Source organism: Oncorhynchus tshawytscha, unplaced genomic scaffold, assembly GCF_018296145.1.
Source record: "Oncorhynchus tshawytscha isolate Ot180627B unplaced genomic scaffold, Otsh_v2.0 Un_contig_2339_pilon_pilon, whole genome shotgun sequence".
Taxonomy (NCBI): Eukaryota; Metazoa; Chordata; class Actinopteri; order Salmoniformes; family Salmonidae; genus Oncorhynchus; species Oncorhynchus tshawytscha.
The window spans coordinates 84,587-102,500 of record NW_024609751.1 but is presented as its reverse complement, the minus strand read 5'-3'; the positions used below and the strand labels follow the sequence as shown (position 1 = coordinate 102,500).

General features: G+C 46.8%; 1 protein-coding gene across 1 annotated transcript in view; it reads right to left on the bottom strand.

Annotated features, from left to right (window-relative positions):
* Positions 1-12,813, bottom strand: part of LOC121845727 (trichohyalin-like) — a 40,589-nt gene extending 27,776 nt beyond the window's left edge. Inside the window, exons 1-9 of the mRNA XM_042317567.1 lie at positions 12,179-12,813; positions 7,501-7,622; positions 7,446-7,452; positions 7,144-7,353; positions 6,463-6,723; positions 3,184-3,274; positions 2,439-2,548; positions 2,054-2,100; positions 1,468-1,684 (exon numbers count right to left, since the gene is read on the bottom strand). Coding sequence (XP_042173501.1) covers positions 1,468-1,684; positions 2,054-2,100; positions 2,439-2,548; positions 3,184-3,274; positions 6,463-6,723; positions 7,144-7,353; positions 7,446-7,452; positions 7,501-7,622; positions 12,179-12,331 — 1,218 coding nt within the window. The 5' untranslated portion in view covers positions 12,332-12,813. The remainder of the gene's footprint in view (positions 1-1,467; positions 1,685-2,053; positions 2,101-2,438; positions 2,549-3,183; positions 3,275-6,462; positions 6,724-7,143; positions 7,354-7,445; positions 7,453-7,500; positions 7,623-12,178) is intronic.
* Positions 12,814-17,914: the final 5,101 nt, after the last annotated feature.

Sequence of the window (17,914 nt, the reverse complement as noted above, 5' to 3'; positions counted from 1 at the left end):
GTCAGACTAGCTGTCTGTAATGTCTGGTTCTGTCTGTGACCCAGACCAGCTGTCTGTAATGTCTGGTTCTGTCTGGACCCAGTCAGACCAGCTGTCTGTAATGTCTGGTTCTGTCTGGGACCCAGTCAGACCAGCTGTCTGTAATATCTGGTTCTGTCTGGGACCCAGTCAGACCAGCTGTCTGTAATGTCTGGTTCTGTCTGGGACCCAGTCAGACTAGCTGTCTGTAATGTCTGGTTCTGTCTGGGACCCAGTCAGCTGTCTGTACTGTCTGGGACCCAGTCAGCTGTCTGTAATGTCTGGTTCTGTCTGGGACTCAGACCAGCTGTCTGTAATGTCTGGTTCTGTCTGGGACCCAGTCAGACCAGCTCAGACCAGCTGTCTGTAATGTCTGGTTCTGTCTGGGACCCAGTCAGACCAGCTGTCTGTAATGTCTGGTTCTGTCTCCCAGTCAGACTAGCTGTCTGTAATGTCTGGTTCTGTCAGTCAGACTAGCTGTCTGTAATGTCTGGTTCTGTCTGGGACCCAGTCAGACCAGCTGTCTGTAATGTCTGGTTCTGTCTGGGACCCAGTCAGACCAGCTGTCTGTAATGTCTGGTTCTGTCTGGGACTCAGACCAGCTGTCTGTAATGTCTGGTTCTGTCTGGGACCCAGTCAGACCAGCTGTCTGTAATGTCTGGTTCTGTCTGGGACCCAGTCAGACCAGCTGTCTGTAATGTCTGGTTCTGTCTGGGACCCAGTCAGACCAGCTGTCTGTAATGTCTGGTTCTGTCTGGGACCCAGTCTGTAGACCCAGCCAGCTGTCTGTAATGTCTGGTTCTGTCTGGGACCCAGTCAGACCAGCTGTCTGTAATGTCTGGTTCTGTCTGGGACCCAGTCAGACCAGCTGTCTGTAATGTCTGGTTCTGTCTGGTTCTGACCCAGTCAGACCAGCTGTCTGTAATGTCAGACCAGCTGTCTGGTTCTGTCTGGGACCCAGTCAGACTCTGTCTGTAATGTCTGGTTCTGTCTGGGACCCAGTCAGACCAGCTGTCTGTAATGTCTGGTTCTGTCTGGGACCCAGTCAGACCAGCTGTCTGTAATGTCTGCTTCTGTCTGGGACTTAGACTAGCTGTCTGTAATGTCTGGTTCTGTCTGGGACCCAGTCAGACTAGCTGTCTGTAATGTCTGGTTCTGTCTGGGACCCAGTCAGACCAGCTGTCTGTAATGTCTGGTTCTGTCTGGGACCCAGTCAGACCAGCTGTCTGTAATGTCTGGTTCTGTCTGGGACCAGACTGCTGTCTGTAATGTCTGGTTCTGTCTGGACCCAGTCAGACTAGCTGTCTGTAATGTCTGGTTCTGTCTGGACCCAGTCAGACCAGCTGTCTGTAATGTCTGGTTCTGTCTGGGACCCAGTCAGACTAGCTGTCTGTAATGTCTGGTTCTGTCTGGGACCCAGTCAGACCAGATGTCTCCAGTGTGTGTTACCTCTTGGTTTGTCCTCAGTGCTTCCTGGGCGTTGTGGAGCTCAGCTGCATGTTTCCTCATCACCTCTTCTATCGCCTTCTTCACCTGCTCCTTCAATCTCCTCCTTTCCTCGTCCGCCTGCTCCTTCAATCTCCTCCTTTCCTCGTCCGCCTGCTCCTTCAATCTCCTCCTTTCCTCGTCCGCCTGCTCCTTCAATCTCTTCTTCTCCTGGTTCAGACTCTCTCTCTGCTCCTCCACAAGCTCCGTGTTTCCTTCCATCTGTGTTGTCACTCTTCCTTTCACCTCTTCTATCTCTTTCTGCAGTCTGTCTCTCTCTTCTTCTCCCTCTTTCTGCAGTCTGTCTCTCTCTTCTTCTCCCTCTTTCTGCAGTCTGTCTCTCTCTTCTTCTCCCTCTTTCTGCAGTCTGTCTCTCTCTTCTTCTCTCTCTTTCTGCAGTCTGTCTCTCTCTTCTTCTCTCTCTTTCTGCAGTCTGTCTCTCTCTTCTTCTCTCTCTTTCTGCAGTCTGTCTCTCTCTTCCTCCATCTCTTTTTGCATTTGTTCCTTTTCCACTTCTGCGTGTTTCCGTTCTCTCCGGAGCTCCTCTGACTGAGCCCTCACCATCTCAGAACGCAGACTAGCCAGGGCCTCCGCATGCTGGACACACACACACACACACACACATATACACACACACACACACACACACGAGCACACACACACACACACACACGAGCACACACAATGAGCACACACACACACGAGCACACGGTCAGAATGTTGTCACATTACTGGAATTCATTCAAAGTTGGTCTGGTGTGTGGTGTGTGTGTGTGTGTGTGTATATGTGTGTGTGTGTGTGTGTGTGTGTGTGTGTGTGTGTGTGTGTGTGTGTGTGTTTATGTGTGTGTGTGTGTGTGTGTGTGTTGTGTTGTGTGTGTGTGTGTGTGTGTGTGTGTGTGTGTGTGTGTGTGTGTGTGTGTGTGTGTGTCTACCTGTCTGTAGTCGTTGTTTCTCCCACTGCTCTGCAGCTCCAGCTCTCTGTTCCTGCTCTGCAGTTTGTTCACCTGACCTTTCAACTCCTCCACGTTCACACACACACCCCCTCACACACACCACGACTCAGCAGCTCCTCTGACACACACACACACACACACACACACGGAATGCACAAATACGTTCACAGAAGGATGTTACGTTTTAAACTCCTTTCTTGAATGATTGATACAATTATTGATTGGTTGATTGATTTATCGATTAATGGATTGAGTGATTGGTTGATTGATTGGTGTATTAACTGTTGGATTGTTTGAATAATTGATTAATTGGTTGATTGATTCATAGATTGTTTTATGAATGTATTTATGTAATCATTGATTCATTAATTGAATAATTTTTGATTAATTGATTGATTAATTGCTTGATTGTTTGATTGAATGTGATTTGCTCTTAAGCTCCTCCTCCTGCAGCAGTTGATCTTTGGCCACGACTGACTTCCCATGCCCTTGCCCCACCCTCTGCCCCCGAGACACGTTTTATAACTGTATTCCAGGTCCTAATTGATTGATGGTAGGAAGTAGATGAGTTTTATATTTTTGGAAGTAGAGGTTGATTCAATTGGGAAACTTGAAGTGGGGTGAGCTTGGGAAACAGGAAGTGAGGGTGAGGTTAACTCCTGGAAACAGGAAGTAGAGGGTGAGGTTAACACTTTGGAAACAGGAAGTAGACTGAGGTTAACACAGGGAAACAGGAAGTAGAGGGTGAGCTTCACACAGGGAAACAGGAAGTAGAGGGTGAGGTTCACACAGGGAAACAGGAAGTAGAGGGTGAGCTTCACAGGTCCAGGAAGTAGAGGGTGAGGTTAACACAGGGAAACAGGAAGTAGAGGGTGAGGTTCACACAGGGAAACAGGAAGTAGAGGTTGAGGTTCACACAGGGAAACAGGAAGTAGAGGGTGAGGTTCACACAGGAAACAGGAAGTAGAGGGTGAGGTTCACACAGGGAAACAGGAAGTAGAGGGTGAGGTTGTTGGGGAATAATCAGAATTGGTTGGTAACATAGGTAAGATGTTTTATATTCATCATATGTTTGTAAGTTACTTCTCATCAGAATGTTTATTTTTGTATAATACTGTGGCGGGGTTGCAGTATCTGTTCTCTGTCAAGACTAAGTTGCTTGGGCTGGAGAGAGGGGAGAGGTCAAGCGTGGATCTCTTGGCTCCACAATGTCTGTGTGCCAGTCAATGGGTCTCTGTGATTTTGTCAAGGAGGGGTGGATTTGATATATGCCTGTTGATATGAGGATTTGTTTACGTTCTGAGTTTGAGAAAAGAACATAGTTTAGGAGACAAAGCTGAACGATAAATGATGGCCAATGCTGTCTGGCTATGTGTGTCTTTGCTATAAAGGATCTCCGTTGCAATGTGTAAGGGACTCTCAGAGAATTCATTTATAGACACTGAATTGATCTGAGAGTCACAGGATTGTGATGGAGCTCATATAATTAAAGATGGACTTTTTGATAACTAACTCTGACTTGTGTGTGGTTTGCTCTCGTGATTTGGTAAATAGAGGAAATTTCCACGACAAGGTTCACACAGGGAAACAGGAAGTAGCAGGGCTAGAAGGATGGATACACAGGAAACTATGTGACAGAGTCACTGGCTATATAAAGACTAGGATTCTCTCTCTATTAGGGTTAGGGGTTAGGTTTAGAGTTAGGGTTAGGGGTTAGATTTAGGGCTAGGGGTTAGGTTTCGAGTTAGGGGTTAGGGGTTAGATTTAGGGCTAGGGGTTAGGTTTAGGGGTTAGGGTTAGGGGTTAGATTTAGGGCTAGGGGTTAGGTTTAGGGTTAGGGGTTAGGTTTAGGGCTAGGGGTTAGGGTTAGATTTAGGGCTAGGGGTTAGGTTTAGAGTTAGGGTTAGGGGTTAGATTTAGAGTTAGGGTTAGGGGTTAGATTTAGGGCTAGGGGTTAGGTTTAGGGGTTAGGGTTAGGGGTTAGATTTAGGCTAGGGGTTAGGTTTAGAGTTAGGGTTAGGGGTTAGATTTAGGCTAGGGGTTAGGTTTAGGGGTTAGGTTAGGGGTTAGATTTAGGGCTAGGGGTTAGGTTTAGGGCTAGGGTTAGGGGTTAGATTTAGGGCTAGGGTTAGGTTTAGAGTTAGGGTTAGGGGGGTTAGATTTAGGGCTAGGGGTTAGGTTTAGGGGTTAGGGTTAGGGGTTAGATTTAGGGCTAGGGGTTAGGTTTAGGGCTAGGGGTTAGGTTTAGAGTTAGGGTTAGGGGTTAGATTTAGGGCTAGGGGTTAGGTTTCGAGTTAGGGGTTAGGTTTATGTTTTGTTTTTGGGTTTGGGGTTAGGGTTAGGATTACGGGTCAGGGAAAAAATTATTTTGAATGGGAATAAATGTTTTTGTTCCCCAAAATGATAGTAAAACCACAGTGTGAGTACCTGTATTCTGTCCTGTTAGGGTGAGTACCTGTATTCTGTCCTGTTAGGGTGAGTACTTGTATTCTGTCCTGTTATGGTGAGTACCTGTATTCTGTCCTGTTATGGTGAGTACCTGTATTCTGTCCTGTTATGGTGAGTACTTGTATTCTGTCCTGTTGGGGTGAGTACCTGTATTCTGTCCTGTTAGGGTGAGTACCTGTATTCTGTCCTGTTAGGGTGAGTACCTGTATTCTGTCCTGTTATGGTGAGTACCTGTATTCTGTCCTGTTATGGTGAGTACCTGTATTCTGTCCTGTTAGGGTGAGTACCTGTATTCTGTCCTGTTAGGGTGAGTACCTGTATTCTGTCCTGTTGGGGTGAGTACCTGTATTCTGTCCTGTTAGGGTGAGTACCTGTATTCTGTCCTGTTAGGGTGAGTACCTGTATTCTGTCCTGTTGGGGTGAGTACCTGTATTCTGTCCTGTTGGGGTGAGTACCTGTATTCTGTCCTGTTAGGGTGAGTACCTGTATTCTGTCCTGTTAGGGTGAGTACCTGTATTCTGTCCTGTTATGGTGAGTACCTGTATTCTGTCCTGTTAGGGTGAGTACCTGTATTCTGTCCTGTTAGGTGAGTACCTATATTCTGTCCTGTTAGGGTGAGTACCTGTATTCTGTCCTGTTAGGGTGAGTACCTGTATTCTGTCCTGTTAGGGTGAGTACCTGTATTCTGTCCTGTTAGGGTGAGTACCTGTATTCTGTCCTGTTAGGGTGAGTACCTGTATTCTGTCCTGTTAGGTGAGTACCTGTATTCTGTCCTGTTAGGGTGAGTACCTGTATTCTGTCCTGTTAGGGTGAGTACCTGTATTCTGTCCTGTTAGGGTGAGTACCTGTATTCTGTCCTGTTAGGGTGAGTACCTGTATTCTGTCCTGTTAGGGTGAGTACCTGTATTCTGTCCTGTTAGGGTGAGTACCTGTATTCTGTCCTGTTAGGGTGAGTACCTGTATTCTGTCCTGTTAGGGTGAGTACCTGTATTCTGTCCTGTTGGGGTGAGTACCTGTATTCTGTCCTGTTAGGGTGAGTACCTGTATTCTGTCCTGTTAGGGTGAGTACCTGTATTCTGTCCTGTTAGGGTGAGTACCTGTATTCTGTCCTGTTAGGGTGAGTACCTGTATTCTGTCCTGTTAGGGTGAGTACCTGTATTCTGTCCTGTTAGGTGAGTACCTGTATTCTGTCCTGTTATGGTGAGTACCTGTATTCTGTCCTGTTAGGGTGAGTACCTGTATTCTGTCCTGTTATGGTGAGTACCTGTATTCTGTCCTGTTAGGGTGAGTACCTGTATTCTGTCCTGTTAGGGTGTGTACCTGTATTCTGTCCTGTTAGGGTGAGTACCTGTATTCTGTCCTGTTAGGGTGAGTACCTGTATTCTGTCCTGTTAGGGTGAGTACCTGTATTCTGTCCTGTTATGGTGAGTACCTGTATTCTGTCCTGTTAGGGTGAGTACCTGTATTCTGTCCTGTTAGGGTGAGTACCTGTATTCTGTCCTGTTAGGGTGAGTACCTGTATTCTGTCCTGTTAGGGTGAGTACCTGTATTCTGTCCTGTTAGGGTGAGTACCTGTATTCTGTCCTGTTAGGGTGAGTACCTGTATTCTGTCCTGTAGTTTGACAGCGTGTCTCTTGCTCTCGTTGAGTCGCTGCAGACTGCCCTCCATCTCTCCCTCCGCCTTCCTCACTCTCTCTCTCAGTACTGTACTCATCCCTCTCTTCTCCTCCTCCTCTCTCTCCTCCCACTGCCGTCTCTCCTCCCTGCGCGCCTCCTCCATGCTCCTCTTCAACTCCTCCTTCTCCTCTGTCACCTCCTTCATCCTCGTCTCCCACTTCTCCCTCTCCTCTCTCACTGCTCTCTCCCTCTCCCACTCCTCCCTCTCCTCTTTCTCTGCTCTCTCCCTCTCCCACTTCTCCCTCTCCTCTCTCACTGCTCTCTCCCTCTCCCACTTCTCCCTCTCCTCTCTCACTGCTCTCTCCCTCTCCCACTTCTCCCTCTCCTCTCTCACTGCTCTCTCCCTCTCCCACTCCTCCCTCTCCTCTTTCTCTGCTCTCTCCCTCTCCCACTTCTCCCTCTCCTCTCTCCCTGCTCTCTCCCTCTCTTCCTCTGCTCGCTCCTTCCCTTTCCTCAGAGTCTTCACCTCCTCCGAGAGGAGTCGCATTCTCTCCATCTCCTCCTCCTTCCCTTTCCCTCGCTCCTCTTCTCCTTTCCTCCGTAGTTCATCACATTGAACCTCCAGGCACTGCGCAGCCTCCCCAGCCGTCTCCAGCTCTCTCCCCAGTCGGAGACTCTCGTCGTGGGCCGTGTTGAGTTGGGCCTGGGTCTCCTGTCTCTCCAGCCCCAGAGCCTGGAGCTTTTCCTCATAGTCCCTCCTTAGCTCTGCCTCTACCCCACGATCCCTCTCCTCTGCCTGGACACGGTAGCTCTCAAACTCTACCTGAACCTGGAGGTGTAGAGACACACAGAGTTAATTAACCTGTGGTGATCCACACTGGAACAGACTGGGTAACAGACGGACATGTTGGACGGACAGACGGGGTACCTGAGCTAGAGTTTCCTGCAGCTCTGAGAGGCGTGTCCTAAGCACTACCGACTCCTCCCCTCGGTACACGTCCCCGTGGTAACCCGCCTCAGCTCTTCCTGGTGGGCGTGGCTGACGGCCTGAAGGGCCGCCTCCTGCTCTTCGTTCTTAGTGTTCAGAGAATAGATCACCTGACGTTTTCATTAAAAGAGGGGAGGACGGAGGTGAGACGAGAGGAAAGAGAGTCATATTCAGGTTGATATCTATCGATATGTATTATTATTACAATCAGTAGCCATGTTTTAAATCACAGATTACTAGAGGTCATTCAGGATGTATATAGTATATATTTTTTTACCTTTATTTAACCAGGCAAGTCAGTTAAGAACAAATTCTTATTTTCAATGACGGCCTAGGAACAGTGGGTTAACTGGTCTAGGAACAGTGGGTTAACTGGTCTAGGAACAGTGGGTTAACTGGTCTAGGAACAGTGGGTTAACTGGTCTAGGAACAGTGGAACAGTGGGTAAACTGGTCTAGGAACAGTGGGATAACTGGTCTAGGAACAGTGGGTCAACTGGTCTAGGAACAGTGGGTTAACTGGTCTAGGAACAGTGGGTTAACTGGTCTAGGAACAGTGGGTTTAACTGGTCTAGGAACAGTGGGTTAACTGGTCTAGGAACAGTGGGTCAACTGGTCTAGGAACAGTGGGTTAACTGCCTGTTCAGGGGCAGAACGACAGATTTGTACCTTGTCAGCTCGGGATATGAACTTGCAACCTTTCGGTTACTACTCCAACCACTAGGCTACCCTGCCACCCCAGCTACAGTGTCCACCCAGTGTCATCATAGACTAGAACGGACCCAGACGACTCACTTACCCTCTGGAGCAGGGGAAGGGTGTGTGTCTGTATGTATGTGTGTGTGTGTGTGTGTACAACCGAGGAGGGTTTTATGGTGACTCCTCTCTGTCTGCGGTGCACGGCTGGTACAGCACTGTCAGACATTCCCTGCGTGGCTTTAGTGAAGCCCTACCACCCAGCCTAGACGCTGTCCCAATAACTAACGTCCACTAACATGGACCCAAATACCATCTGTAGTATTAAGTCCAACTACCAGGCTCCTGTCCTCTGTCCTTAATCAGTAGTTTAACCAGTAGTTTAACCAGTAGTTTAACCAGTAGTTTAACCAGTAGTTTAACCAGTAGTTTAACCAGTAGTTTAATCAGTAGTTTAACCAGTAGTTTAACCAGTAGTTTAACCAGTAGTTTAATCAGTAGTTTAACCAGTAGTTTAACCAGTAGTTTAACCAGTAGTTTAATCAGTAGTTTAACCAGTAGTTTAATCAGTAGTTTAATCCAGTAGTTTAACCAGTAGTTTAACCAGTAGTTTAATCAGTAGTTTAACCAGTAGTTTAACCAGTAGTTTAACCAGTAGTTTAACCAGTAGTTTAATCAGTAGTTTAACCAGTAGTTTAACCAGTAGTTTAACCAGTAGTTTAACCAGTAGTTTAATCAAGTTTAACCAGTAGTTTAATCAGTAGTTTAACCAGTAGTTTAACCAGTAGTTTAACCAGTAGTTTAATCAGTAGTTTAACCAGTAGTTTAACCAGTAGTTTAACCAGTAGTTTAACCAGTAGTTTAACCAGTAGTTTAACCAGTAGTTTAACCAGTAGTTTAACCAGTAGTTTAATCAGTAGTTTAACCAGTAGTTTAACCAGTAGTTTAGTTTAACCAGTAGTTTAACCAGTAGTTTAACCAGTAGTTTAACCAGTAGTTTAATCAGTAGTTTAACCAGTAGTTTAACCAGTAGTTTAACCAGTAGTTTAACCAGTAGTTTAATCAGTAGTTTAATCAGTAGTTTAACCAGTAGTTTAATCAGTAGTTTAATCAGTAGTTTAACCAGTAGTTTAACCAGTAGTTTAACCAGTAGTTTAACCAGTAGTTTAACCAGTAGTTTAACCAGTAGTTTAACCAGTAGTTTAACCAGTAGTTTAACCAGTAGTTTAATCAGTAGTTTAACCAGTAGTTTAACCAGTAGTTTAACCAGTAGTTTAACCAGTAGTTTAACCAGTAGTTTAACCAGTAGTTTAATCAGTAGTTTAACCAGTAGTTTAATCAGTAGTTTAACCAGTAGTTTAACCAGTAGTTTAACCAGTAGTTTAACCAGTAGTTTAACCAGTAGTTTAATCAGTAGTTTAACCAGTAGTTTAACCAGTTTAATCAGTAGTTTAATCAGTAGTTTAACCAGTAGTTTAACCAGTAGTTTAACCAGTAGTTTAATCAGTAGTTTAATCAGTAGTTTAACCAGTGTGTAGGGTACTGGGGACCAGAGGTGAGGAACACTGGCCTATAACCTTTAATCAGTAGTGTAGTTTAATCAGTGGGGGGTAGGGTACTGGGGGACCAGAGGTGAGGAACACTGGCCTATAACCTCCTCCCTCCTCCCCCTCCTCCCTCCTCCCCCCCTCCCCTCCTCCCTCCTCCCCTCCTCCCTCCTCCTCCCTCCTTCCCTCCTCCCTCCTCCCCTCCTCCCTCCTCCCTTCCGTTTTCTACATAACTACTAGCATGCTGCACTATCTTTAGACCTACCTCATGTCTGTCTGTCTGTCTGTCTGTCTGCCTGCCTGTCTGTCTCAAATAACAACACTATCAGCCAATAGAAACAGACCAACACCTTCTAATAACAACACTATCAGCCAATAGAAACAGACCAACACCTTCTAATAACAATATTATCAACCAATAGAAACAGACCAACACCTTCTAATAGCAACACTATCAACCAATAGAAACAGACCAACACCTTCTAATAGCAACACTATCAACCAATAGAAACAGACCAACACCTTCTAATAGCAACACTATCCACCAATAGAAACAGACATACACCTTCTAATAACAATATTATCAGCCAATAGAAACAGACCAACACCTTCTAATAACAACACTATCAACCAATAGAAACAGACCAACACCTTCTAATAGCAACACTATCAACCAATAGAAACAGACCAACACCTTCTAATAGCAACACTATCAACCAATAGAAACAGACCAACACCTTCTAATAGCAACACTATCAACCAATAGAAACAGACCAACACCTTCTAATAGCTATACTATCAGCCAATAGAAACAGACCAACACCTTCTAATAGCAACACTATCAGCCAATAGAAACAGACCACCAGTGATTTGTTTCCTGCATCAGGAGAATGGATCACGACTCCAGACAGGCAGACAGGCAGGCAGACAGGCGGACAGACAGGCAGACAGACAGGCAGACAGGCAGGCAGACAGGCAGGCAGGCAAGCAGGCAAACAGACAGACAGACAGACAGACAGACAGACAGACAGACAGACAGACAGACAGGCAGGCAGACAGACAGACAGACAGACAGACAGACAGACAGACAGACAGACAGACAGACAGACAGACAGACAGACAGACAGACAGACAGACAGGCAGACAGACAGACAGACTGACAGGCAGACAGACAGAATGACAGACAGAATGACAGACAGACAGGCGGACAGACAGACTGACAGGCAGGCAGAGCAGACAGGCAGGCGGACAGACAGACAGACAGACAGACAGACAGACAGACAGACAGACAGACAGACAGACAGACAGACAGACAGACAGACAGGCAGGCAGACAGATAGGCAGACAGACTGACAGATAGACAGACAGACAGACAGGCGGACAGACAGACAGACAGGCAGGCAAGCAGACAGGCAGACAGACAGGCAGGCAGACAGACAGGCGGACAGAAAGGAAGACAGGCAGACAGACAGACAGGCAGGCAGGGCCAGCCTACCAGTGCTGATGAACATCAATTCTAATACACACAGACACAAACGCTGACCAGTCAAACTTCAGGCACCACTCACCTACACACACACACACATATACACACACACTGATTGTCATCTACACACAGAGTGAGTGAACGCGGGAAGATGGAGGAGCCATAACCGCATTGTCATGAGTCTTACCAGCTGAGTTATCTATCTATCTCTCTGTCCAGTCTTACCAGCTGAGTTATCTATCTCTCTCTCTGTCCAGTCTTACCAGCTGAGTTATCTATCTCTCTCTCTGTCCAGTCTTACCAGCTGAGTTATCTATCTATCTCTCTGTCCAGTCTTACCAGCTGAGTTATCTATCTCTCTCTCTGTCCAGTCTTACCAGCTGAGTTATCTATCTATCTCTCTGTCCAGTCTTACCAGCTGAGTTATCTATCTCTCTGTCCAGTCTTACCAGCTGAGTTATCTATCACTCTGTCCAGTCTTACCTAGCTGAGCTCTCTTTTATCTATCTCTCTGTCCAGTCTTACCTAGCTGAGCTCTCTTTTATCTATCTCTCTGTCCAGTCTTACCTTTTATCTATCTCCCCTGTCTCATACCTTGGTTATCTGAGCTATATCTTCTATCTCCCCTGTCTCATACCTTGGTTATCTGAGCTATATCTTCTATCTCCCCTGTCTCATACCTTGGTTATCTGAGCTATATCTTCTATCTCCCCTGTCTCATACCTTGGTTAGCTGAGCTATATCTTCTATCTCCCCTGTCTCATACCTTGGTTATCTGAGCTATATCTTCTATCTCCCCTGTCTCATACCTTGGTTATCTGAGCTATATCTTCTATCTCCCCTGTCTCATACCTTGGTTATCTGAGCTATATCTTCTATCTCCCCTGTCTCATACCTTGGTTAGCTGAGCTATATCTTCTATCTCCCCTGTCTCATACCTTGGTTAGCTGAGCTATCTTCTTGCACATCTTGCCATGCATCTGATAGTCATACAGCTCCTGCTCTATGTTCGGTAAGTCTGCTGCAGTCCCGTTAAGGCTACCGGAGCCTGGCCCGGGGGGCTGCGGGGCTTTACCGGCACCCGAAGCCATCATAATCCCCACGAGACAACTTCCACCAGCTATTAGGATCCAAATGAACAATGGAACAAAAAGGAAATTCCCGGTAACGCTCTCTCTCCGGTTTGCCTCAGAGGTGTGTATATTTCTTCCTTCTGTGGGTGCATAACAATCCCCTCCGCTGCGGCGGGAAAGCAGCCAGCGCGATAGTCATGGTGAGAAACGTAAATCGGTGAGGTTCTCTCGCCAACTTGCTTTCCCCTCTCTCTCCTCTGCCCAGTGCTCGCTGCGCGGAGGTCACCGGCTCCAATTCCATCGGGGACGCGCTTGCCTCACGCCAGCAGTCCCACCGCTGTCTGTCAACCGATTTGTTTTCTTATTTTAACCGGGGAGCGCTCGAGGATGAAGGCATGTGTCCCGACCACCTGTCTCTCGAGCAGCAGGGGCGGAGAGGGCGTATGGAACATTACCGTAGACAGCTCGCGCTCTCCCTCTCGAGCAGAGCGCACTGCTGCAGTGCTGCTACGCCCCTCCCCGGTTCTGCTGTAGTGTCGATCCACACACACACTCACACAAAACATACGCACGCACACACATAAACACACACACACACACGCACGCAGGATGAAAGGCGTTTCAATTAATCAATTGACTTATTGTATAGATTCTTCAGGAGTATTTGCAGGTGAACTCCCTGCCTATTCCAGTGATAAGTCTGTTTAATAAGTCCATATTTATTATTCTAGACCTATTCACTAGGTCCAGTATAGCCTCTATCAACGTTTTAATTCGAAAGGGATTCTATCCTATATCACATTCTATTCTATATCACATTCTATCCTATATCACATTCTACCCTGTATCACATTCCCTCCTAGATCACATTCTATCCTATATCACATTCTACCCTGTATCACATTCTATCCTATATCACATTCTATCCTATATCACATTCTATCCTATATCACATTCTATCCTATATCACATTCTATCCTAGATCACATTCTATCCTATATCACATTCCCTCCTAGATCACATTCTATCCTGAATCACATTCTATCCTAGATCACATTCTATCCTGTATCACATTCTATCCTAGATCACATTCTATCCTATATCACATTCTATCCTGTATCACATTCTATCCTGTATCACATTCTATCCTAGATCACATTCTATCCTGTATCACATTCTATCCTAGATCACATTCTATCCTGTATCACATTCTATCCTAGATCACATTCTATCCTAGATCACATTCTATCCTAGATCACATTCTATCCTTAGATCACATTCTATCCTGAATCACATTCTATCCTAGATCACATTCTATCCTAGATCACATTCTATCCTTAGATCACATTCTATCCTGAATCACATTCTATCCTAGATCACATTCTATCCTAGATCACATTCTATCCTTAGATCACATTCTATCCTGAATCACATTCTATCCTATATCACATTCTATCCTAGATCTAGCCCTGTAGGAGGTCAATGCACAGCGGGTTAATATCCCAGATCTAGCCCTGCAGGAGGTCAATGCACAGCGGGTTAATATCCCAGATCTAGCCCTGTTGGAGGTCAATGCACAGCGGGTTAATATCCCAGATCTAGCCCTGCAGGAGGTCAATGCACAGCGGGTTAATATCCCAGATCTAGCCCTGCAGGAGGTCAATGCACAGCGGGTTAACATCCCAGATCTAGCCCTGTTGGAGGTCAATGCACAGCGGGTTAACATCCCAGATACAGCCCTGCAGGAGGTCAATGCACAGCGGGTTATCATCCCAGATAAAGCCCTGTTGGAGGTCAATGCACAGCGGGTTAACATCCCAGATCTAGCCCTGTTGGAGGTCAATGCACAGCGGGTTAATATCCCAGATCTAGCCCTGCAGGAGGTCAATGCACAGCGGGTTAATATCCCAGATAAAGCCCTGTTGGAGGTCAATGCACAGCGGGTTAACATCCCAGATCTAGCCCTGCAGGAGGTCAATGCACAGCGGGTTAATATCCCAGATCTAGCCCTGCAGGAGGTCAATGCACAGCGGGTTAATATCCCAGATCTAGCCCTGCAGGAGGTCAATGCACAGCGGGTTAACATCCCAGATACAGCCCTACATACAGATGTAGGACTCTTAATTTGATCACTATTTTGTTGCTGAGAATCTTCCTGCGCCGCAGGAAATACAAATAGTAGTATATTCAAGGTTGTAAAGTTTGTAATTTTCATGTTAACTAAACATGTCCATTAGTTATATATATATCCACATTTAATTCACATTTCCTGCATGATTATTTTCCTGTTATAGCAAACTGCCTCAAATCTGTAGGACCCCCATGCGCGGCAGGTTATTAATATCCTAGGCTGGCCTAAATGCATTTTTTTTATTATTAACCTTTATTTAACTAGGCACCTCAGTTAAGATCAAATGTTTATTTACAATGACAGGCCTGACGACGCTGGGCCAAATGTGCGCCTATGGGACTCCCAATTACGGGCCGGTGGTGATACAGCCTGGATTCGAACCAGGGTCTGTAGTGACTCCTCTAGCACTGAGATGCAGTGCCTTTAGACCTCTGTGATACAGCCTGGATTCGAACCAGAGTGTCTGTAGTGACTCCTCTAGCACTGAGACGCAGTGCCTTTAGACCTCTGTGATACAGCCTGGATTCGAACCAGGGTCTGTAGTGATACAAGCTGCTGTATAGCCATTACCATTCTATCACTCCATACATCCTGGAGTTCCTGCTGCTGACCTCAATAACAGGAGTACAGCGGTTTGGTGAGCAGAGACAGAGTGGAGCCTCCTGCCCTTCCCACGGGTGCGTTCTGTTCTGACCTCCATTCCTTACCGTACAGCTGCCAGCGTGCCAACAGCTGCGGCCTTCACAGCCCGGGAAACAACAGACAGGCAGACAGACGGCCTGGCATGCAGATAGAGACACACTGAAAGAATTCAGACCCCTTGACTTTTATCCACATTTTTGTAACTTGACAGCCTTTATTCTAAAATGGATTACATGTTTTTTTTTTAAAATCCCCCTCATCAATCTTCACACAATATCCCATAATGACAAAACAAAAACAGTTTGTTATAAACTTTAGCAAGTCTTTAAAATAAATTACACAAAATAGAAAAATAAGTAAATTTCACATTTCAGAAAATATTTTATTATGGCAGTCTCAGCTCATGTCATGCAGGCAGATAAATGCCCATTGTGAGGGGCAGGGCGATGGAGGCCCAGGCGGATAAATGTCCATTGTGAGGGGCAGGGTGATGGAGGCCCAGGCGGATAAATGTCCATTGTGAGGGGCAGGGCGATGGAGGCCCAGGCGGATAAATGTCCATTGTGAGGGGCAGGGCGATGGAGGCCCAGGTGGATAAATGTCCATTGTGAGGGGCAGGGCGATGGAGGCCCAGCTTGATCAAATCAAATCAAATCAAATTGATTTATATAGCCCTTCGTACATCAGCTGATATCTCAAAGTGCTGTATAGAAACCCAGCCTAAAACCCCAAACAGCAAGCAATGCAGGTGTAGAAGCACGGTGGCTAGGAAAAACTCCCTAGAAAGGCCAAAACCTAGGAATAAACCTAGAGAGGAACCAGGCTATGTGGGGTGACCAGTCCTCTTCTGGCTGTGCCGGGTGGAGATTATAACAGAACATGGCCAAGATGTTCAAATGTTCACAAATGACCAGCATGGTCGTATAATAATAGGGCAGAACAGTTGAAACTGGAGCAGCAGCACGGTCAGGTGGACTGGGGACAGCAAGGAGTCATCATGTCAGGTAGTCCTGGGGCATGGTCCTAGGGCTCAGGTCCTCCGAGAGAGAGAAAGAAAGAGAGAAGGAGAGAATTAGAGAACGCACACTTAGATTCACACAGGACACCGAATAGGACAGGAGAAGTACTCCAGATATAACAAACTGACCCCAGCCCCCGACACATAAACTACTGCAGCATAAATACTGGAGGCTGAGACAGGAGGGGTCAGGAGACACTGTGGCCCCATCCGAGGACACCCCCGGACAGGGCCAAACAGGAAGGATATAACCCCACCCACTTTGCCAAAGCACAGCCCCCACACCACTAGAGGGATATCTTCAACCACCAACTTACCATCCTGAGACAAGGCTGAGTATAGCCCACAAAGATCTCCGCCATGGCACAACCCAAGGGGGGGCGCCAACCCAGACAGGATGACCACATCAGTGAATCAACCCACTCAGGTGAAGCACCCCTTGATAAATGTCCATTGTGAGGGGCAGGGTGATGGAGGCCCAGGCGGATAAATGTCCATTGTGAGGGGCAGGGTGATGGAGGCCCAGGAGGATAAATGTCCATTGTGAGGGGCAGGGCGATGGAGGCAATCACGGATTTGTGAGGGGCAGGGCGGGGGCAGGGTCCATTGTGAGGGGCAGGGCGATGGAGGCCCAGGTGGATAAATGTCCATATTGAGGGGCAGGGCGATGAATGGGGCAGGCAGATGAATGTTCATTGGAGGGGCAGGGCGATGGAGGCCCAGGCAGATAAATGTCCATTGTGAGGGGCAGGGCGATGGAGGCCCAGGCGGATAAATGTCCATTGTGAGGGGCAGGGCGATGGAGGCCCAGGCGGATAAATGTCCATTGTGAGGGGCAGGGCGATGGAGGCCCAGGCGGATAAATGTCCATTGTGAGGGGCAGGGCGATGGAGGCCCAGGCGGATAAATGTCCATTGTGAGGGGCAGGGCGATGGAGGCCCAGGCGGATAAATGTCCATTGTGAGGGGCAGGGCGATGGAGGCCCAGGCGGATAAATGTCCATTGTGAGGGGCAGGGCGATGGAGGCCCAGGCGGATAAATGTCCATTGTGAGGGGCAGGGCGATGGAGGCCCAGGCGGATAACTGTCCATTGGCGGCGAGGGCAGGGAAGATAAATGTCCATTGTGGGGTGAAGGGGGTTATATTTGCAATTCTCTGAGGGCCTAGAGAACCCGCTATAGTGCTTTCAGGGGCGTCATGCACCCCCAAAATCGGAAGAGGCACAAAGTATTAGGTGTGGATGGCTGGGGGGTGGCCTTGAGCGGGGATGAACCCCCATACATAAGTTGAAGAATTTAGCATTTTTCAAACAACTGAGGGGTGGGGGCATGGTCTAGGATCTGTTCGGGCCAAAGTAGTGGGAAGGGGTGGTGGGTTTGTTGGGGATAGTGGTGTGTATTTAGGGTTAGATGGTGGTGCAATTATTTATTTTCCCATTTTGTTGTAAAAAAAAAAATATATATATATTATTCACACTCCGACTTGTGAAAGGTTGGTAAGCCACATGATGAGGGAGAGGGAAAAAATATTTTTTACAAGGAGCTGGGTAGAGCCTTTTTTTTCTTTCTATCTTTCTATTGTGTTATTGACTGTACGTTTGTTTATTCCATGTGTAACTCTGTGTTGTTGTTTACTCCATGTGTAACTCTGTGTTGTTGTTTACTCCATGTGTAACTCTGTGTTGTTGTTTATTCCATGTGTAACTCTGTGTTGTTGTTTATTCCATGTGTAACTCTGTGTTGTTGTTTACTCCATGTGTAACTCTGTGTTGTTGTTTACTCCATGTGTAACTCTGTGTTGTTGTTTGTGT